This window comes from Chiloscyllium plagiosum, chromosome 37 (assembly GCF_004010195.1).
Source record: "Chiloscyllium plagiosum isolate BGI_BamShark_2017 chromosome 37, ASM401019v2, whole genome shotgun sequence".
NCBI classification, from domain to species: domain Eukaryota; kingdom Metazoa; phylum Chordata; class Chondrichthyes; order Orectolobiformes; family Hemiscylliidae; genus Chiloscyllium; species Chiloscyllium plagiosum.
The window spans coordinates 7,510,340-7,534,139 of NC_057746.1; the positions used below are offsets into that span (position 1 = coordinate 7,510,340).

At 40.1% G+C, this 23,800-nt stretch overlaps 1 protein-coding gene across 1 annotated transcript in view; it reads left to right on the forward strand.

Annotated features, from left to right (window-relative positions):
* Positions 1-23,800, forward strand: part of LOC122541279 (complement C4-A-like) — a 128,292-nt gene that overhangs the window by 72,926 nt on the left and 31,566 nt on the right. Inside the window, exons 12-17 of the mRNA XM_043677903.1 lie at positions 2,040-2,237; positions 2,868-3,062; positions 6,511-6,660; positions 11,336-11,462; positions 15,673-15,744; positions 22,939-23,133. Of these exons, the coding sequence (XP_043533838.1) occupies positions 2,040-2,237; positions 2,868-3,062; positions 6,511-6,660; positions 11,336-11,462; positions 15,673-15,744; positions 22,939-23,133 (937 nt within the window). The remainder of the gene's footprint in view (positions 1-2,039; positions 2,238-2,867; positions 3,063-6,510; positions 6,661-11,335; positions 11,463-15,672; positions 15,745-22,938; positions 23,134-23,800) is intronic.

Sequence of the window (23,800 nt, forward strand, 5' to 3'; positions counted from 1 at the left end):
TCAGTCAAATCCATCGAACTCAGCACCGCCTTCCTAACCTGCAATCTTCTTCCCGACCTCTCCGCCCCCACTCCCGTCTGACCTATCACCCTCACCTTGACCTCTTTCCACCTATCACATTTCCGACGCCCCTCCCCCAAGTCCCTCCTCCCTACCTTTTATCTTAGCCTGCTGGACAAACTTTCCTCATTCCTGAAGAAGGGCTTATGCCCGAAACGTCGATTCTCCTGTTCCCTGGATGCTGCCTGACCTGCTGCACTTTTCGAGCAAGGTGAATGAGTTGAGGGTACAAATTAAAACATGGGACATGATGTTACTACATCATTAATCTAAGGGACAACTTTTTCACAGAGAGGGTGATGCGTGTGTGGAATGAGCTGCCAAAGGAAGTGGTGGAGGTTGGTACAATTACAATATTTAAAACTATGCCTTGGCTTATAAAGGCAAGTACCACAATTGCCTTCTTGACCACATTCCGTAACTTCCACAAAACCTGAAGGGACCGGTGGAGATGCAGACCATGTTTCTATTGACTGTGGGAACAGACCACCACAGGCGTAAATCTTTTAAGTAATAGAAGGTGCCAAGTGCATTTAAGTTCCGGCTAATGAAGTAATGTTTTGTTAAAAGCCAAAAGAATACACAAACAGACAAATAATGTTAAATTGAGTGAAGCACTGTTTCATTATTTCTTGTTATGTTGCTTTGACTTCACCTTCAAGCCGCCATTGTCAATTCCTTCATGGATATTAATAGTTTCTCTGATTAACTCTGTCAAGACACATCATGATGTTGATACTTTAATAAATCGTGCATCAGCCTTATTTTCAAGTAAGACTGCACAAGCAATTTGTGCAAGTTTACCACAATATCTTTGCTCTATTTATTTTTTTTTATCAAAGCTTAATATGCTTCCACAATAATTCTCATGAACTGTCTTGCATACTCAGTGATTTCTAGATTTGTGTAGTCTTTACATTCCTGCAACTTTCTCAGCATTGGGATGTTTAAAGTATGTTTTCTCTCCAGTTTTTCTACTAAAATAAACTACCTTCCCTTCTTCCAGAAGACAGCATCGAATTGGAGAATAACAAAATAATTATGGTGAAACGGAAGGCACTATTTCTACTCTCTGGTGCCAGTCTCCTCCTTCTTCTCCCTAGCCCTACATACTATTTCTATTCAAATAACCACCCAATGCTCTCTTGAATGCTTCAATTGGCACTGCTTTCAGCACATTTCCAGGTGGTACAATTGATACCCTCACTATCCACAGTTTGGAAAAATATGTATTTTTTTTATCACATCACCCCTTCTCACTTTGCACATCACCTTAAATCGTAAACCTCTCCTTAATTTAACTTTATTTTACAAGCAGTAACAGCTTCTTTCTATCTCTACACAACCCACCCAATGATGTTGAAAATATATCTGAAATCTCCTCTTAATCTTCTCCTTCCAAGGAGAACAGCCCCAAATTCAAAAATCCAATCAGTCAACTGAGCTTTCTCTTTCCCTGGAACCATTCTTGTAAATCACATCTTGATGAATACATTTACAATTTGATATCGACTGAGGAAATAAAAGCTGCCTGTATGCAAACAAAACCAACAGGTATCTTTTTTTTACAGAACACCAATACAGGTCAAATTGGTCTTAGATGAGAAAACAATTCAGCTTTTGTTATCAGTTATCGATTATCTTTAGTGTGGATATGTTACAAAATAAATAGAATATTCATGGCTGTGTAAGAGCTGTGGTGTATGATACAACTTTGATGGACCTTCTAAAGGGGACTTCATTCTCTAATACAGTTGACATAAATAATTAACAAATACGTGAACAGGGCAATATCACATCATTGCAATGTAAATGATCAAGGATGTCTTGAACTATACTGTTGAGACCTACCAACAACAATGTCACTCACTGAATAATGGGTTTAAAACTCCATTTTCATAGTAGCAACAAAATGCCTTTGATCAGGTATGATGAACCGGGATCTCAATTGCATTATCATTGTGTTTTTTTTTGTTTAGGTGACGGCTGGTGATGGGAAATCTGGGACAGAATCCCAAGAAACAATGGTGACAGCAACTGTCTATCAATCTCCCAGCAAGAGTTTTCTTCATATAGAGGCACCTCACAAGGTGCAGAAGGCGGGTCAATACATGATTATAGAATTGACAGCTATCACAGAACTGGGCAGCAGAGACATTGATTACTTTTATTATACTGTAAGTAGAATTATACAAAATTATGACTTGCTTACTTTTTTTAAAAAAGAAAAAGACATTAGGCAGGACAATAATCCATTGGCGGTTTGAAGTTACTTTTCCACAAGTACAATGCCGACTGAAATATAAGTTTTTACTGGGATACGAGAAGCACCCACACTCTTGTCTCTGTAATTGTGCTGTGGAATCTTCTACGTCCACTTAGATATGCGGAGAGAATCGCATTTTAATAAGGCAACCAAATGCAATATGACCAGCAGAGCAGTCCTCCTTTGTTTTGAGAAAAAAATGTATTGTCAGCCTATATTATTCACACAAGTCACTTGAAAAGGCCTGAAATTGTTGCACATATAAAAGACGTTCTATCTGTGGATCTTATACAGGGATTATCCATGAAATCAGTGAAATAATTGGAATGGCGGGTTTGACTGCAAACATGCTTTGCTGCGGCCAGCATAATATGATGTCACAATTTGTAGACTGATAATTTGTCAGCAGATATTTTGTGCCTTCCTGAATGCCAGGGAATAGGAACCAAATATCAGAAGGGGAAAAGAGAAGACACCCCCCCCCCCCCCCCCCCCCCCCCCCCCATGTTCCATTGTTCCCTGATGTCTTTCTCATCCACAGCTCTTAAGCAAAGGCAGGGTGATTGCATCTGATAGGATTCACAAGGCCGATCCTACAAAGCTCCGCCTTCAAGTGGTACTTGACATGGTACCCACGTTTCGCTTTCTTGCCTATTATTACATTTCCACTGGAGGAAGAAAGGAAATCGTGGCAAACTCGGTGTGGATTGATGTGGAGGATCAGTGCGAGGGGCAGGTAAGCATATTTTGATGGCTTCCCCTGTGTTTTCTTCTGTCTCTAAGTGTCATTGGATGTTATAAAGTTATTGAGTCATACAGCACAAAAACTGGTCCGACCCAGTTCATGCGGAACATAATCTCAAAATAAACCAGTCCCAACTACCTGCTCCTGTCCAATATCCTTCAAAACCTTTCCTATTCATGTACCTATCCAAATATCTCTTAAATATCTAGATTCACCATTTCCTCTGGAGTTTGATTTCACATGTGAACCACCTTCGGTGTAAAAAAGTTGACTCTCATCTTTTTAAAAAATATTTCTCCTCTTAGCTTCAAAATGTGCAACCCTAGTCTTGAAACCCCGTTTTCTTGGGGAATCCTGATAAAGAGCGTGTGCCTGAAATGTCGACTCTCCTGCTTAGCGGATGCTGCCTGACCTGTCGTGTTTTTCCAGGGCCAGACTTTTCGATTCTAACTCTCCAAAATCTGCAGTCTTCCCTTGCTCTCATTATTGGGCAAAGACAAATACCATTAATTTTATCTACATCCCTCATAATCTTATAAACTTCTAAAAAGTCACCACTCAACCTCCTATGCTCCAGTGAAAAAAAAATCCCAGCCTATGCAGTCTTTCTTTCCAATTCAAAACTACCAAAACTGGAAATACCTTGATAAGTCTCTTCTGAACCCTCTTCCGCTTAGCAATCTACCCCTATAACTGGAAAACCAGAACTGTGCACAATATCGCAGAAGAGACCTCACCAATGTCCTGTACAACCTCAACATGACTTCTCAACTCCTACACTCAAAGGATTGGCCAACAAAGGCGAGTATGCCAAACGCCTTTTTAAACACCCTGCCTATATGTGATGCTTGTACATTAAAGGTCAAATACCTTTCTTACTCACACAAGAAATTATAAACTCTCTGGCATTTGGAACCCACCACATATATCTGCATGAGAAGAATCACAAAAAGAAAAACTAAATGTTCCTGGCCTCCCCAAGGATGGAAACATCAAAGTAGTCGATTTTTGCTTCCGCCCCCCCCCCCCCCCCCAACAATCCTTTGTTTGCCTGTATAATATTTTCCACTGTGGGATTTTTCACAGCTGTACTTCATCCTCATACATTAAAATGAAGGCCTGGCCTTGCTTGGGTGCCTAGCCAATTAGACTGTCCAATTAGAGTTTAAAATTTCCTCACTTTGAAACTTTTTTTTTTGTGAAGCCTGATTTTGATAGATAGCAATGGAGCTAACATTTTCCAATTAAGATTGCTGATGCAAAGTGAAACTTAATCCATTCTACCTGTTTTCCAATCCAATGTACTTCAAAGCCCAAGAAGCTTAGCTTCCAAATTTGGATTCTGCTTTATGCACAATAATGACAATATTTTGAAATTTAATGCTATCACCCCACAAAAATATGCATTATAAAGATTTCTGAAAACTGCCCCTCATGATGCCAATAAAATATGGCATGATCACCTTTCAACTGAAGACAACCCAAATTTAATCAGACAGAATGGACTGAGAAATACCAACTTATGCACTTTCATTCAACTTCCAGAATGATCCCACAGCATTTGCTGCCCCTTTTGAAGAATGAAGACACATTTCCCTCTTCAGATAGTCTTCCTGGAGAAATGCTACTTTAATATTAATTGATTTACATTGGAAGAAAAACTAAATCAATCAAGGAGCCCTGTAAAAGTAAAATAGTGCAAATGCTGGGAATGTGAATATCAAGTTAGTTGAATTTTAACTCCTGCCTCCCAATTTGGACCCTCTGCTGTCAGCCTTTGACCCTGTTCCAGTGCAGGTCAGCAGGAGGTCACATAGAAGTATGTCAGCTTCTGCTTGGCCCTTGGATATCAGTCTTAAATTGGGAGGACACGCTGTTGGAGTGATAATTGGACTTTAACCCAGGCCCCTCTGTTACATCCCTGAGGGCATGGAATAAAATTGCCTCAAGGCACTGAGTGGAATTTAAATTTAATTCATGTGAATTAAAAACTTCTCAGAAATAGAATAATTATGGTATTTTAGATTGTTCTATGAATGTACTCGGTTCACTAATGGCCTTAAGAAAGGAAATCTGCCTGTCTTACTGAGCTGGGATGACATGTGGCTCTGGAAATATAGCATTTTGATTGACAGCACTCTCAAATGCCTTATCAAGCCACTCAGGTAAAGTTCAGATAGGCAAGCAATGTTGTCTCATACCTACATCAATGTCTCATGGAAATGCATGAAATAATGAAAAGCTTAGCCATTTCTAACAATTAAAAAATGGGTAGCATGGTGGTTCAGCGGTTAGCACTGCTGCCTCACAGCACCAGGGTCCCAGGTTCGATTCCAATCTCAGGTGATTGTCTGTGTGGAGTTTGTACATGCTTCCCATGTCTGCATTGGTGTCCTCCCATAGTCCAAAGTTGTGCAGATTAGGTGAATTGACCATGCTAAATTGCCCGAAGTGTTAGGTGCATTAGTCAGAGGGCAATGGATCTGGGTGTGTTACTCTTTGGAGGGTTGATGTGGACTTGGTGGGCCGAAGGGCCTGTTTCTACACTGTAGAGAATCTAATCTAAATGACATTGTGCATGCAATTTTGTCCTTACCCCTCTTCCCTCCTTCTGTACTCATTTAAAATGAATTAGATATTTCACGTTTCTTTTTATAGTTCTGATGAAGAGTCACCAACTTGAAAGTTTAACTAATATTTCTCACCTCAGTTGCTGAAAATGATGTTAGGCATAGCTTGGTTTAATTGCAGGTTTCGAACATTTGCATTACTTTTTATTTTTGGTGAACATTTTCATTTGCTCAACAACGGAAAACGACAGACGATTTTCACTGATGGGTTTTCCTATTTTGCATGAAGATATCTGCTGATAGAAAATGCGTTATTTACCTTGACTTCGCAGCCAGCCACAGAGGTTAGCAGAATGGGAACAACAATTAAAAGATTAGAGGGAATAGCTAACGATTTTTTATGCAATTCCTATCTTTGGATTATGGAGACGTTATGCTATATATAATTAAAATTTCTTTGAGACATATTTATGGTCATGGATAATTGCTTATTTGAACATTATGAGACTCAGAGCTGAAAAGCAGCATGTTGTTCCTCTCTGCTATGATGTTTTACATTGTTCTACATGTTGATTTTCTCTCCTGCCCATGCTGATATGCAAAAGTACCTGTATAGCAAATGGTTGTATTTTGCCCATTTAATATCATAACATCTTTTTCCAAAAAATGTGGCAACTGTGGCATTGTTAAGAACTTATGATTCTATTCACGTCTGCGTGAAACATGAATGAAGCATAATTTAGAATTCCTATCAAGATTTGTAAAGACTTCCTATGCATGAAGGTGAAAAAAATGTGTTTTCCATATGTTTGTGCTTTTGACAATTGAAAGGTTGGTTGATCTATTCTGATTAAATTAAACTTTTACAGATAGAAATAACAGAAAGCGATGTTCCCTATGGACCAGGTGATTCATTTGACTTGCAATTCTCTACCAACGATGCAGCAAATGTGTCTTTTGTTGCTGTTGATTCATCGATGTACATCCTAAACAACAAGAATAAACTCTCGGTCCGCAAGGTACAACTTGTGCTTGTCATCTTTCATTTCTGTACCTTTCCTGTTATTTTGCAATCAAAATACAAAACAATCATATAAGCAGAGAAAGTTGGTTGGTTGAATGGGTGAATTACTTTTCGAACATGAACATGGATCTTGGAACCCATTTGTATTGTTTCCCTGGTGCTCTTGTCAAGGGCATCACTACTGCGGTACAGAACTGCCTGGCTCGGAAACTGGAGATATGCGGGAGATAGTCAGACGTTGTTGTTAGGCACAACAGATCTGGAGTTGTTGTCCCAATGACATGTATAGAAGGAGGGGGTGGAAATCTGCCCACAGAGTATCTGGAGAAAAAAAGGATACAAATGCATTTCAATTCTGCATCATTTGAGTACCAGCATTTTCTGAGGAATTGTAGAGTTTTTAAGAAAAAATATGGTGTCATCCAGAGAAGTTCAAGGAGCAGTTTTCTGGGTATTATAATGTTTAAGAATAGTCCAGTCAGAAAATGTGAAGCTAATTGTTTGAAATTCAAATTGAATGGGCTGAGATCAGAATATGTAAATTGCAACAACAAAAGGTATGCAAAATTGTAATTGATGAATATGCAGCCTTTAACTGGTTAATAGTTCTGGTAGGATTAAGGTACAGTCTCACGATGGGTTAAAAAAAGTAAAAATATCCAGAGCTCTCTGCATAATGAAACAAATGTAGCAGAGAAATAAAATACAAATGACTTTTCAGTTCCATTTGATTAAGATGCTTAAGTTTCTCATGTTGTGTGAGGTAGTGGAGGGAGGAGGGGGTATTTTGAACAAATAACAAGAATGCTTGTGATAAGCTTAAAGGCTAGGTAGCTAACACTGCAACGGTTTCAGGCTGAAAGAGCATGTAATAAAGATACGAAGAATAGGCACAAAAGGTACGTGAATTGTATTATATAAATGTTTTGAATGTATGATGCAAAATATAAAGTACAAGACAAAAAGGTACCAAACAGGCCGAAATGAATCAAAAATAAGTGGGATAATCTGGATGATGGACAGTGCTTGTTTGTAAAGTTGAGTCTGTAGACTTTAGAGCACTAAGTCAAATGACAGTCATGTCCCATGAGCTGGCTTTGAAATTTCCCACAATTCTACAGTTAGCCCTGGGGTAATGTGTCAGTCACGAGTTTCAATGTGATTGTTGTTACAACACAGGGATTGCAGGAAAGGTCAAATCAGCCTCATTATCAGTGGATTCAAATCACAGTGATCTCAAAAGGTTCACTGACCACAAAACTGCACAGATTTCCTTAAACATATTTTACAGATCAGAGTTCTTGGACAGCATGCTTATAACTTCAACACAGATTAACCATTTATTGTAACTGAAATATGCCACCCATTAACTATTAGGCAATCTAATTAGGCAAACTATCACAGCACCAAGGACACAGGTTCAGTTCCACCATCGGGCCAAATAGCCTGTTTCCACACTGTAGGAATTCTTATGGTGGAAGTTCTGAGAAAATAATCCATTCTGTAAGTAATAGGTCAAATATTTCCAGAGATCTGATGAAGTTGTTTGTGTTGGCTTTCAAATTTAAGCAAGGGATATAATCCTACGTGCTATTAATACAGTCCATCATCAAAGGACTTTCTGATGGCCTGACAGTCATCACTGAAAGAGTTATCAAACAAGCATATCGTGATTTGTTTATTTTAATTTTTAATTTATCCCTTAACTTTTTGGTCTGTAAGTGGGGGTTAATGTTGACATGTGATTGAGCTTAGATCGCAGATATTTAAATAGAATCTTTACTGGGCAGAAGCAGGCCATTTGGCCCATCGAGTCCACACCCACTCTGCGGCGCTTTCCGTATAACTCTGTGTATCGCAAGACTAATCCTCTTAACCTTCACTTCCCTGGACACTCTGGACAATATAACATGATCAATCCATGAAACCTGTAATACTTTGAACTGTGGGTCGATTCAAGATCACCTGGAGGAAACCCACGCAGACACAGGGAGAATGTGCAAACTCCACACAGACAGTTGCCCAAGGCCGGAATTGAATCTGGGTCCCTGGAGCTGTGAGGCAGCAGGGCTAACCACTGAGCCACCGTGCCGGTGTAATGCTTAGGAAGTTAAAATCGGACAGGGCCCATGAGGAATATAAAGAAAGCATGAAAAAACTCAAGCAGAGAATTAGGAGAGCCATAAAATGATCTTGGCAAGTAGGATTAAAGAGAATCCTAAAACATTCTGTAAATACCTTTTAAAAAAACAGCAGGATAAACCAGAAGAAGATAGGACCACTCAAGGATAAAGGAGGGAACTTGAGTTTGAAGGCAGGGGATGTGGGTGAGATCCTAAATGAGTATTTGCATCAGTACTCACTCTAGAAGGGAAATAGGGATAATCCAGGGAACTAGACACCGGTAAGTCTCACATCAGTGCTTGGGAGATATTGCAAGTTAGGGCTAGGATTTACGCACATTTGGGAAAACATGGCCTAATTAGCAACAGTCAGCAATGCTTCGTGCAAGGCAGGTCATGTCTCACTGACTTGATTGAATTTTCGAGGATGTGACAAAGGTGATCTGTCAGAGTAGAGCAGTCGATGTTGTCTACTTGAATTTTAGTAAGGCCTTCGACAAGGTACATACAGAGGATTTAGATGCACTGAATCCATGGTGACTTGGCCACATGCATTTAGAATCAGCTCACCCATAGAAGATAGAGAGTGGTGGTAGAAAAGTGGTCTTCAGGCTGGAGGTCCGTTACTAGTGGTATTCCGCAGGGATCCATATTGGGACCTTTGCTGTTTGTGATATATATATAAATGACTTGGATGAAAATGTTGATGGGTGGGTTAGTAAGTTTGCAAACAATACAAAGATCAATGGAGTGGTGAATAGTATAGTCAAAGGATAAAATGGGATAAAGATTAGTTGCATATATGGGCAGAAAAATGGAAGATGGAGTTTAATCCAAGTAAATGTGAAGTGTGGCACTTTGTTAAAGTGTTAAGGAAAAGTATATAGTTAATGGCAGGACCCTGTACAGTATTGATGTACAGAGGCATCTTGGGGTTCAAGTCCATAGCTCCCTGAAAGTGGCCATGCAAGTAGATAGGGTGGTAAAGAAAGCGAACGGCATGCTTGCCTCATTGTTTGGGAAACTGAGTGCAAGAGTTGGAATGTAAGGTTGAAGCTTTATAAAACTTTGGTCAGGCCACACTTAGAGTATTGCATTTAGCTCTGGTCGCCCCATCACAGGAAGGCTTTGGAGAGGGTGCAGAAGAGGTTTACCACGGTACTGCCTGGATTACACGGTATGAACTGTAAAGAAAGACTAGAAAATCACAGGTTGTTTTCTCTGGACTGGTGGAGCCTGATGGGAGATGTGATCAAAGTCTATAAAATTAGGAGATGCACAGATAGATTTGAAGCAAGACTTCCCAGGCGTAAATCCATGGTCTCATGAGACGAACAGATGCCACCACCAGATACTTTTGACCATCTGAATTATTTTCCCAGAGTTGAAATGTCCAATACTAGGGGGCATGTCTTTAAAGTAAGAGGAGTAAAGTTCAAAGAAGGTGTGAGGAGAAAGTTCTTTTACACAGAGAGTAGTAGGAGTCTGGAATGCACTACCAGACATGCACATAAGTACACAAATATGCAAGGACTGGTGGCATATGGACCAAGGACAGGCAGAAGGGATTAGTTTTTATATGGTGTCACGTTCAGCAACCATCGTGTGCCGAATGGTCCATTCCTGTGCTGTAAAGTTCTACATTCTAAGTCAGTAACTGGTGCGTAACTAAACAGAACAAAATAAAAATAAAACCTTCCAGTCAAGAAGCTTCTAAAGTAAAACTGCTTCCTGTACCAAAACTTAGTAGAGCCAGTTCAGTCTTTATTCCTTGTTTCCCCCTTTTTTTTAATCACTGTCTATGGCTGGGCTGAATGGAACTGTTCCTCTTTCTATTAAGCCAATCAACATCTGACCAGCACCATGTACCTGAGCACAACAATGTCTTGGTGCTGGACTGTCTGCAGTATTCTCAGAGTAGAAATTTAACTGCATTATCTTTTCAAGGCAGCTTCTAACAATAACCATCAAACTTTTATTCTCTCCTCTGTTTTAAAAAAAAAACAAAATGCTCTTCAAAAATTCAAAGTTTAATTCTCAACTCCAACTGATGGTTCCAAACTGAAAATGAGAAAAAATGGAAAAGTTGTGATGATCGCTACATTACTATTTCAACTGGAACAGTACCGACTTCTGAGCACAGCAATCAGTTATCTCTAAGGAATGACTACTTAAGGATATTGTTTTACAAAAGCCACACTCACATGTTCAAGTTGACACAAAATTTTATACTGCATTTCCAAATGTGTTTACCTTGGTGTCTTGGTGACATTTTTTTCTCAAGAAAGCGACCTACCATACCAGATAATCTCACCATCAACCAAATAGCAGTTTGTGAGAGCTTCTACAATGTTTCATCATCCTCAGGATTGAATGATCATACTCCAATATTAGCAGTTGAAAAGTTGCCCAGTGTATTGAAAAGTGCGAGAACCTTGATTAATTTAATGTCTCAATTTAATAAATTATCGTATACGGAAAGAGATTTTAGCAGTAGTTGATATTAAGTATTTAGTGAATAACTTTCTTTTTTTAATCTTTGTACAGGCATTTGAAGCGATGAATGCTTATGATCTGGGATGTTTCTATGGAGGTGGAGTTAACAGCGTTGGTGTTTTCAGGGATGCCGGACTGAGTTTTATCTCTGATGTGGAAGTAGCCTCTATTAGACACGGTAAATCTCACACCACATTAAAGATTATTTTAAAATTGATAAATGGAGAATGTGTAAATGACTGCTCTGTGCATAGCTAAGGCTGTCTGAAAGACTGACCAATCAGCAAAAATTGGGAGAAAGATAGAAAGCTCGATGTCTCGAAATGGTGCACAATGGATAATGCAGGTAGATTCACAGTCAAACTGCTAGTAGCAAATAAATTAGCATAGGAATATAAAAAAAACAGGTAGGAAAAGTTTTCTTAAACATATAAAATGGGAAAGGGTAGCTAAAGTGGATATAGGTCTCCCGCAGGATGAGGAAGGGGAAGTAATATTGGGTATTGCTGAATGTGTCAGTCTTCACAATGGAAGATGTGTCTAACATGCAAAGATTGACGCTAAGGATACGATGGGAGGTGAGGACCTCAATTCAGTTGTTATCATTAAAGAGGTAGTGTTGAGCAAATTTGAGGGCCTAATAGAGTCCTGATAGAGTGCATCCCAGAGTGCTGAACAAAAGGGCAGAAGTGGTAAGTTACTTAAATTCACTGGATTCTGGCCAGATCCTGGCAGACTGGAGGACAGCAAATGTCACACTACAGTTTAAAAAGGTCTCTAAGCAAAACGTAGGTAACTCTAGGCCAGTTAGCTTCACATCTGTATTTGGAAAATGCTGGAAGCTATGATCAAAGAAGAAATAATGAGATATCTGGATGAAAAGGTTTCCATCAGGCAAACACAGCACAGATTCAGGAATGATTTGGAGGTGTCGGTGTTGGACTGGGATGGATAAAGTTAAAAATCACACAACACCAGGATATAGTATAAAACAGTCTGAACATTGGGACACAGACATGCATTAACTTCACACCTTCAATGCAGTATCTGAGCTGAGATGGCAGCTGTTGTTAACACTAACTTGAGGATGTGACTTTAAATAAGTTCTGGGATTTACATATGAAAGAACTAAAACTATAATGGTCATTGGAAAAGATGAAAGACTTAACAAAGAATCCCTTTTTTTTCAGTATATCATTTCAGTGGCATCACACTGTAATCTATTGCTATAAATTCTGTGTTGTATGATCTTATATTCCATAACCACCTGATGAAGAAGCAGCGCTCTGAAAGCTAGTGCTTCCAAATAAACCTGTTGGACTATAACCTGATGTTGTGTGATTTTTAATGGATTCAGGAAGGGAAGGTTGTGTTTGACAAGCTTACTGGAGTTCTTTGAGGATGTAACAAGCATGGTAGATGGAGGGGAATAGGTGGATATTGTGTGTTTGGATTTCCAGAAGGCATTCAATAAGGTGCCACATAAAAGACTTGTTAATAACATAAGAATGCAAGGAGTTGCAGCGAATGTACTAGTATGGATAGAGGACTGGGTAACCATTGCAAAGAGAAAGTTGGGATAAATGAGAGATCAGTGGTGAGCAGGTTGCTGAAGCGGTCAGTGTTGGGCCTGCAACTGATCATGATATATATATAAATGATTTGGAAAAGGACACTAACTGTAGTGTAGTGTATCCAAATTTGCTGGGTCTGCAGAGAGATTTAAACAGGTTAAGTGAGTGGGCAATGGGGGTCTGTCAGATGGAGAATAATGTTGCTAAATGTGAGGCTATCTACTTTGGAAGTCAAAATAGTAGGTCAGAGTGTTATTTAAATGGTGAAAGATTGCAGCATACTGTTGTGCGGAGGAACTTCAGAGTGCTCGTACACAAAACGCTAAAACTGGATTTGCAGGTGCAACAGGTAATCAGGAACGCAAATGGAATTTTGGCTTTCATTGCCTCAGGAGACTGAATTGAAGAGCAGGGAGGTTCTGCTGCAATTGTACAAGTTGTTGGTGAGGCCGCACCTGGAGTATTGTGCACAGTTCTGGTCTCCTGGCTTTGGAGACGGTGCAAAGGAGGTTCACCAGGTTGATTGCGGAGATGACGGGGTTACGCTGTGAGGAGACATTGAGCCACATGGGACTGTACTTGCTAGAATTTAACTGAATAAGAGGGGATCTTGTCGAAGCATATAAAATTATGAAAGGGATAGATAAGACAGAGGCAGACAAGTTGTTTCTGCTGGTGGATGAGGGGTCAAGATTAGGGGAGTAGATTTAGGACAGAGATGAGAAATGAATTGCTTTTCCCAGAGAGTAAGTCAACCTGTGGAATGCTTTGCCCAAGGAGAGCTTCATTAAATATATTCACAGCACAGTTGGATGGGTTTTTTATTGGTCGGGGAATTGAGGGTTATGAGGATAATGCAGATAGAGGAGCAGAGACAATGGACCGATCAGCCATGATCTTAATGATTGGTGGGGCAGGCTCAACGGGAAAATAGCCTACTCCAGCTTCTATTACTATGAAAGTATGAATTGAACAGTTAGATAGATGTCCATTCATAAAGGTAGACGGTGATGGAAAACAATGAGCACAATATACGATTCTTTTCTTCTCTTTGTTCTTTAGCCAGATGTTCACAAGCCAAGATCTTTCTTTTACATTTCATGATTATTTCTGGAAGGTCCTTTCTTATACTGCTAATTTATGGAGCAGTCAATAGTAAAAGACTTTATTGTAAGCCTGAACTCGCAGGCAGGGCAGACCAGGCAATGATGCCAGACCTCATTCTGTACAAGGACACTGAAGAAGCAGAAATTTTTAAGCAGTCAGTGATTATTTTTAATGGTCTGAATTGTTAGATTGAAACTTATCTATTTTCAGGTTTGTTGATATAATTTAATTATTGCCATGTGTTTTGATGAGCTTTGAAGCTGTGATGGCAAAACATTAGCCAGGACTTCTGGCATGGATGCTAGTGATGGATGGACAGTAAGATTGTTATGCACCGACTGGCATAGAATGATACAAGCTGAAAATGTGTTGCTGGAAAAGCGCAGCAGGTCAGGCAGCATCCAGGGATCAGGAGAATCGACGTTTCGGCATAAGCCACGTCGATTCTCCTGTTCCCTGGATGCTGCCTGACCTGCTGCGCTTTTCCAGCAACACATTTTCAGCTCTGATCTCCAGCATCTGCAGACCTCACTTTCTCCTCATAGAATGATACAAGGAAATATAAAGAATCACAAAGGCTAAAAACAGCTTACTGTAGCTCTCGAATAGGAGTTTCCAGTAAATTTCATTTAATTTAGTTCAGCAGTGCTTTCCTGAATATCATTTGAATGTATGAGCAGCAAACATGAGTAGGCTGCTCCATTCTTTAAATTTCCTCCAGCATTCACTAACATAATGGCGGATCTGAGTTAACCTCAACACTCCATTCCTGTGTATCTCTGATAATCTTTCATTCTGCTCCGTTGAAGAATCTGTTCACTTCTGTTTTTTAAAATATTTCGTAATTCTACATGCGTTGGCTTTTCGAGAAAGGAATTCCAAGGTTTCACAAAGCCACGAAAGAAAAAGCTAAGTTTCCTCAGAGCTGACTTAAAAGGATGGCCCCTTTTTTTAAAACTTATGAGGCCTAGTTGTGGATTCTCCCACAAGATGATCCTTTTAACATCCACTTGCTCAAGTCCTATCAGGTTGTTACATATTTCAATTGTGTAATCTCCAACTCTTCAAAAATTCATAAGGCAATTCACTTATTCCAGGTATTTGTCCAGTAAACATTTTCTGAACTCCTTCCAGAACATTAATTTTGGAACGATGACCAATACAGTACAGAGTAGTCCACCTGCGATCTCACCAGTGCATCATCACAGTGTCTGTGGTGGTGATTATTCACCAGAAATTAAGATTCTGTTAAACAGCGTCATGTCACCATTTGCGCATCTGTTCATATCTATCTGATTCCATATGCAGGCTACTATCGTCTACTAACTAGCACACATCAATATAGTATGGCAGTCCCAATATAGGTATGCGAGTTAAAGATGTTTGAGAATGAAATGTAAATTGTAGTTAGTCAGGTTGACATAGCTGAAATCAAGAGAGAGGAAAGGGATGAACAGAGGATCGTGATCTAGGATCCGTGGGGATGTGGGGGGAGAGGGGCATAAGAAAATGCTTCAGTTTGCAAATAAGTGACAGAAGTTGATATTAAGCTTTCTTTTCTGGATAGCATACGGATGTAAAAACTGGAAGGTAAGGATAATTGTCCAGTTTGATTCATGGTTCTCAAACGAATAAAAGTTCAAAAATTTACGTTATTCGCTGTCGCAGAACTTTGAGTTGGAATTTGCTTTTGTTCGATTTTTTCAGAATACTCTTGCGGTAACGAGATCAGGAGAATGAGGAGGGAACTAAACCTACAGCGGCAATTTGCTGGAAAATGTGAGTTGGAAAGAACAATCTGGAAATTTCCACCGTTGGTCTCTATTAATCACACTTGCTTCAAGTGTTGCCTAAATGTCAACCTTTCTCATCAGTGTTACCAAATATTTTTAATACATGAATGATACCGATCCACGATGTATGGGACATAGAACGTAGGAGTGTCCAGCCCAGGAATGGGCCCTTCAGCCTACAGCATCGTTGCAAGTTAAATAATATTATAAAAAATGCATGAATGCTTTGGCAAAGGGTAGGATAAAATAGATCTGATTCATAAGGCTGACATCAAAACAGAAATGTTATACATATGACACTGCAGCATTTTCTTTCGAAAAGAGAAGTTTGAGGATGAGATATGATGGTGTGCAGAAGTCAGAAATAGCATAATAGATAACCATGGAACTTGAGTTTAACACAGAAGCTATTGGAGAAAAGCCTAAAGAAAATATTTAATCCTCATTTTGGCAGATAAGGTTTGATCAGCATTGTCAACATGACTTGACAGATTTGAATTAATTTTTCGAGGAGGTGACCAAATGTGTAAATTAGTGTATTACTGTTGATAGAGCTTATATGGATTTCAGCAAAGTCTTTGATGAGCACCCACATGAGAAACTGATAAAGGGGGTAAACACACCACAGGATCCAGGGTAAATTGGACCCAAAGTTGGCTTAATGGCAAGAGACAGACTATGGTGATAGAAGGCAATTTGTGTGACTCAAGGCCAATGTTCTGTGGTGTACCATAGGAGTCAGTGGGGTGTCCCTTGTTTGCAAAATATACTAATGATGTAGATGAGTATGTTGGAAAGGGGGAGGATGATGAGTAGGTGTTGTCCACAAATCCCTGAAGATAGTAGGTCAGTTGAAAAAGGTAGCTTAGAAGGCCAACAAGTCACTTATCTTTATTAACTGAGGTGAAGATTATAGCAGCAGGAAGGTTTTGTTGGCACTGTTCATGACTTTGTTTAAGACACAGTTGGAGAATTATATTCAGTTCTGGCCTCCACATATGAGGAGAATGTTACTTGAAGTGAATTAATCAATGAAGAATGGCTGGAGAAACTCATGTTATTTCCTTTGAAAATTGTTAATTTGACTTTGTCTGTGATAGAAATCTATACGATTAATGGAGACATGGACTGGGTGAATAGAATACAGCTGTTCTCCTTAGTTAAGGATCAATAACAATAGGGCATATCTTTAACTTTAAGGACAAGAGAGTTAGAGGGGATTTGAGGAAACAAAACAGACCTTGCTGGGATCCTGGAATGTCTATAAGAGGAGTTGAAACAAGTAATCTTACGACCTTTGAAGAGTATTTGGATGCCCTCTTGTAATGTTCTAACATTCAATGTTATAGGTATCATGTTAGAAAGTGGGACTAGTTTAGATTTAGTGCCAGGTAGACAGGACAATGAAGAAGACAGTTGGGATGCTTGCCTTTATTGGTCAATGCATTGAGTATTGGAGTTGCGAGGTCATGTTGTAATTGTACAGGACATTGATGAGGCCAGTTTTGGAATATTGTGTGTAATTCTGGTCTCCCTCCTATAGGAAGGCTGTTGTGATACCTGAAAGGGTTCAGAAAAGATCAACAAGGATATTGCCAGGGTTGGAGGGTTTGAGCTTAGGAAGAGGCTGATAAGGCTGGGGATATTTTCCCTGGAGAGTCAGAGGCTGGTGGGTGGGACCTTACAGAGGTTTACAATATCATGAGGGACAAGGATAGGGTCAATAGCCTTGGTCTTTTCCCTGTGGTGAGGGTTCAGAATTCAAGGGCACAAATTTAAGGTGAGAGGGGAAAGATTTAAAAGGGGTATAAGGAGCAACTTCTTCATGCAGAGGGTGGTGTGTGTATAGAATTTGCTTCCAGAGGAAGTGGTGGAGGCTGGTATAATTACAACATTTAAAAGGCATCTGGATGGGTATATGAATAGGAAGGGTTTGAAGGGATATGGAAAATGGGACTAGATATATTTAAGATTTTTAGTCGTGATGCGTGAATTGAACCAAATGGTCTGTTACCATGTTGTACAGCTGTATGGCTCTATGATGATTTGATGGATAGAAGGGCATCTACTTTGTTGTGTGACTCAATGTTTCTCTGATGCACGAGACAAGAATCATAAATATATCTTAAACACTACCATTTTTGAAGAAATCTCTTATTGCAGAATATATTCGAATGTTGAACTCACTTCAGTGAGGGAAAGCGATAATAAATAATGGAGAACCATTCAGCAAAGTTGATTCGAAGCATGAAAGAGAAGTGAGGGAGCAGAATACTTGCTTTGCAAAAAGAGAATCTTAGAAATATCAACAGGCCATTTCATCTTTCATGGTAAAGTCACCCAAATGCAATCTGAGATTAGTCATATTAGAAAAGGCATACGTCCAACCGGGGTCCTCGGTGATCTCATGTGTAGAAATGATCCAAAGCGCAGAAACTTGAGAGCTCTGTGATTCGAAGATCCAACAACAGCTGTAGGTGTTCTGCCACATCTGTGAGATTGACAGGTATATGAATTGCACATTTCGAGAAGTAGACAGACCAGAGCTCAAAAGTCTCATGGAAAAAAGGCAGTGGATGACCACCAGCCGTCTGAACTAATCAGACAGGAAGTGCAGAACGTCTCTGGGATCCTGCTCACCAATCCATGTTCCAGTTTGGGCACTGGTTAATCAAAGGTCTCGAGACAAAGCCAAGGGGCCTCACGAGTGAAGAAAGGAAGTGGGAAAGAGAAGTCATAGTAATAGGGGATTCGTTCGTTGGGGAGCCAACAGATATTTGTGCAGCTGCAACTGTGACTCCTGCATCGTGTGTTATCTCCGTGGTGCAGAGGTCACGGATGTCATTGAGCATATGCCGGGCATTCTGAAGTGGGAATTTGATAGGTTAGAGGTCGTGGCTCACATTAATACCAATGGCGCAAGTAGAATGGGAATGAGAACTTGCATTCAAATTCAGGCAGCTCAGCAGGAGACTAAGGAACAGAGCCTCAAATATTTGGGTTACTCCATGCTTCCACATGCTAGTGAGTTCAGGAATAGGAGAATAAGGCATATTAATGTTCAAAGGTTGATACAGGAGAAAGCATTTTGGAATTCTGGCTGACTGACCATTTCTGGGGAAGGTGGAAACTGTACCCGTGGGATTGGCTGAAAGGGTCATTCAGAATTGGCTAGGAGTGCAATTGAGGCAGGAGACGTCACAACCTTCAAAATGTATTTGAAATCTCATAAGGCTATTAGCCAAGTAATGGAAAATGGGACAATTTCAGAGTAATTTTTTGTCTTCATGCAGATTCGATGGTCCAGAGAGGTGTTTCTGCAATGTTTGCTTTTATGATTTTATGAATCTACCCCACCTCCTCTACTCGAATTCTCTCATTGTTGTGGCCAAAGGGCCATTTTCTGCCTTCTCCACCGATTACATGCATGCTGCATTTCAGGGATTAGTGGAAAAGTACACTTCTCTCTTTCCCAACCTATTGCAATTCAGACAACAATCTGTCTTCTGATTTTTTTTTAAACTATGTGGAGAACCTCACAGTTATTTACATTATATTTCATTCACTTGTCTTGTTCAAATTACATTGAAGCTTTACTGCATCTTCCTTACAACTCATCTCCACAGTTTGTCTGTATAGTTCCCTCATGTAAACCATCAATTTATATTGTGAACAGTTGGGGTATGAGCACTGATACCTGTGATGCATTATTCACTTTCAGCCATTCAGAGGAAGACCTGTTTACTTGGTTCCTGTCTACCAACCAAATCTTTATCGATGACAGTACCCTGCACTCAATTCCATGCACATTTATTTTAAACCTTACTCATACCCTTCAGAAAGTCCAAACAAGCAGCATCAACTGTGCACCCTGCCCCTCCACCCCTGCTTCCGAATCGTGGAAACTCTACAATTTGGCTCATTGACTGGGTACTGATCCTTCTCAGAACAAGACCCATTCCTTTTCCCCTACCCAATCCCTGTAACCCTGCATTTCCCATGGTTAGTGGGAAAACAAACCCACCATCCCTTGACATGATGGGCAATTTAACATGGCCTGCACAAATGTGGACTGTTGGAGGAAACCGGAGCATCCGGAGGAAACCAAAACAGGCATGAAGCAAATGTCTACTCAGACAGTCACCCGAGGGTGGAATTTGACCGGAATCCCTGGTGCTAGTAGGCACTAGGAGTAACCAGAGCTATAATGCTGCTATAATAGCTATAATATAGCAAAAGATAAATCAGTACCTCTTTCAAGCATAAATCTTTGGATCAGTGGTTAGCACTGCTACCTCACAGCACCAGGGTCCCAGGTTTGATTCCAGCCTCGGGCGACTGACTGTGTGGAGTTTGCACATTCTCCCTGTGCCTGCGTGGGTTTCCTCCAGGTGCTCCGGTTTCCTCCCACACTCCAAAGATGTGCAGATTAGGTGAATTGGCCATGCTAAATTCCCCATAGTGTTAGGTGAAGGGGTAAATTCAGGGGAATGGGTCTGGGTGGGTTGCTCTTCCGAGGGTCGGTGTGGACTTGTTGGGCTGAAGGGCCTGTTTCCACACTGTAAGTAATCTAATCAAAGCTTGCTCTGCTTGATCCTGTCACTGTTTTCCAAAAGCTTGACTTTGAACTCACTTCGAAAAGACGATATCATTTCCCACACTACAGACCTTAGGCCTAAAGTTCTATGAACCTCTGCTTTCTCCTTGCCTCCTTTTATAAATGGTTGAGCTACACTAGCTACTTTCTGATCACTAGGAATTGTTTCAGAGTATATAGAATCTTATCAGGCAATCACCAATGCATATTCATTAGTTCTTGGTCATTTCCTTGAGTGCTGTGGGAGGTAGACCATCAGAACTTGAGGATTTATCTAACTTTAAAATCACAGACATTTCCTGAATACCCTTTACCTCCTCACACTGATTTCTTTCAGTTAAGTCCACTCAGTAAATCCTGCGTTTGTCGGAAATCTTGCTAATTTTTTAATGCCCTATTTTGTGAGGGCAGACCTACAGTACATATTTAATTGTCATCTGCCGCCATTTTACTTCCCATCATAATTTCCCCTGTTCTTGACTGTAAGGCACTGGCACTTGTCTTGTCTTTTTGTTTTATCTTCACTTATCTATAGAATCTTTTCCATCACTTATTGTCCCTGCAAGCTTCTCCTGGTAATCTATTCCTCTTGTCTTAATCAATATCTTTGCAAGATCAAATTTGTGGTGGAATTTGTCAAATGTGCCCAAGAATGTTTCATAAATTAATATGTAGAGGGCCTACTCAGCAGGGTGGAAAAAGGGAAATTCTCTTAGAAAATGAGGCCGGGCAAGTGACTGAAGTGTCAGTCAGAGAGTACTTTGATTATGACTCTCTTATTTTTACATAGTTATGGAAAAAGATAGGTGAGGTCCACAGGTTAAGGTGCTAAACTGGAGTAGGGCCAATTTTGGGGCCATTAAGCAGGACCTGGAAGAACACAACAGGACAGGCTGAATCAGGAGGTGGAGAAATCGATGTTTCGGGTGTAACCCTTCTTCAGGATTGGGGGTGGGTGTAGGGCGAGCTGCAGATAAAGGGGTTGGCTGGGACAGGGTAGTGAAGTGGGGATTATTAAAGACAGGTAGAGGGTACAAGCTAATTGGTCAATAGGAGGAATTAATCCAGTTGGTGCCAGGGAGCAGTGGAAGGGAAGGGGAGAGGCTGGGCAGGGAGTTGGGGGATGAGAACGGAGGTTATTTGAAATTGGAGAACTCGATGTTGAGTCCTTGGCTGTAGGCTGCCAGGCGGAAGATGAGGTGTTGGTCCTCCAATTTCCAGTTTGGTTTGTTGTAACAATGGAGGAGGCGGAGGATGGTCATGTCCGAAAGGGAGTGGCTGGGGAAATTGAAAGGGGCAGTGACTGGGAGGTCTGGTCGGCCCCTGCAGCCCCTGCTGTGCTGCTTGGTAAACCATTCCCTAAATTTATGTTTGGTCTCCCCGATGTGGAGAAGACCACACCGGGAGCACCTGATGCAATAACTGAGGTTGGGAGAGAGGCATCTGGACAATATTGTAAATTACAACATTTGATTTCTTCAAAATAAATGACCAGACCTCTTGGCACAATGATTTTGCGCTTTATTTTCTCAAATCATCACAACTCCAGCTTCTGGGCCAAAACAAATTGTTTAAAATCCAAATGAGCACACACATCCTCTTAAAAAACTCTCAATTACCTTAATGAATTTTTTTTTATAATGTACTAGATTCATCTTCAAATTCTACCTTATTATCAATATAAACAACTTTTATTGGTCTTGTTCCTTAACATTCTATGTTATTTGCCTGTTGAATAATAATAATACACTTTTTATTTAGAAATCTGCTAGGAATCGCTTTTCTGAACTCACCTTTTCCAAAATTTGTATGTGCATTTCCATTTAATTCCTTCTAAAATCTTATTTTCCATTTATGTTACTCTAACTAATCTAAATGCTGTTAGGGTTGACCTTACACCCAGCTTTGATCAACATTTCTATGCTTGCTTCTGACTCCATCCTCATGGGTGATTTATGAAATATTAAATATCCAAAGAAGACTTTTCTAAACCATTTTTTGATTCATTTCAGAAGGATGTTCATCACAAAACTCTGTGGTAAATTAGAACTTTGACTTGCTCTTGTAGCCCAATTCTGACTGAACGGTGCTGAACACTAACATTGGGCCATAGGACTCCATAATGGGATAGTAATGTATGCTGGTTTTGAGTCACTGTAACACTTGATACCTCGTCCTGCACCAGTCAGCCCTGCATTAGTATTAAACGATGCCAGTTGATGTTTTGTTGATTCTGGACAAATTTCTTTTTCTAGCATGGTGCGGGGTGCTTGCAGTTTTATATTCCTCAATGTAGCTTAATTCTCAACAATTATCAGTGACAAAAAGAATGAGCCCATCCCTGGAAAAGAAGTCAGAATGCTCTAAATAAGGAGTATTATCAGATTTTCTTTCAGGATTAAGATTATCAATTTATGCTTTCTTTTGAGGACACAAGAGTTCGATATCTTGTGATTAGGAACACAGTACTTGCTTCGTTAAGCCTCCTAAGCTGCATGATAGAGTCACTTGTCTCCTGTATGCATGCAATAATAAGTGCTCAATTAACCAATTGTTGTTTTCCATTGCTTATTTCATTTACAGTAAACGAATACCCAGATCACAGACTGCGGAAATGCTGCACAGACGGCATCACTCAGATACTAATGCAGCTTAGCTGTGAGAAGAGAGCAAGTCGAGTCAAGCAGGCAGATTGTCAACAGGTTTTCATGAGCTGCTGTATCTATGGAGTGGAACTGAGGAAGAATCAGACGCTGAAGGCGAATTCGATAGCGCGGGGTAAGTGATAGTCTTTTTTGCCCCTTTTTTTGTCTACCACGTGGAATCAAATTTCATATAGCAAGTGAAATCAATTTTAAAGTTCATGAATTTCAATCACACTACTCACTGAAAATAGAGATGCAGGTAAATAAAGTCGTAAGTCAAAAAAACCCCAAATAACCAGGCACATTTCTGGTGGGATAGCTAAGATAAAAAGCAATACATAAGTCATGTGCAAAAACTTGACTGTAACACCTGGTCTACTATCCTGGTTTGCATTGTAGATTTTGGGGGTTTTGCAATCAGAGATACCTGATATACTCAATGAGTGTGGGATGATGATGCTCCTTTAACAAAGTTATGCTGTCTTTGGCTTTTTTTTTTCAGAAATAGCAGCGATTCTGAAAAGTCTGCTTTTGGAGGGACTTTAGGGCCGTTTTGATTATAGCTAACAGATTCTGCCTCAGACAGAAGGCTTTCAAGTCTTTTAAAAAAAGGAATGCTTGTACAATGACAGAAGAGTGGCCAGTTCTCCCAGCTCACCCTTGGTTTGGTTTGGTTTTAGCATTCTAGCTGTTCACTGAAAACAGTCACTCAGTTTGAGGCTGGTGGTTCAAGAAATAGCTTACTGGAAGAGGGTGTCCCATGCTGCCATCTCTCTCACTCTCATTCTCCTGTAAGATCC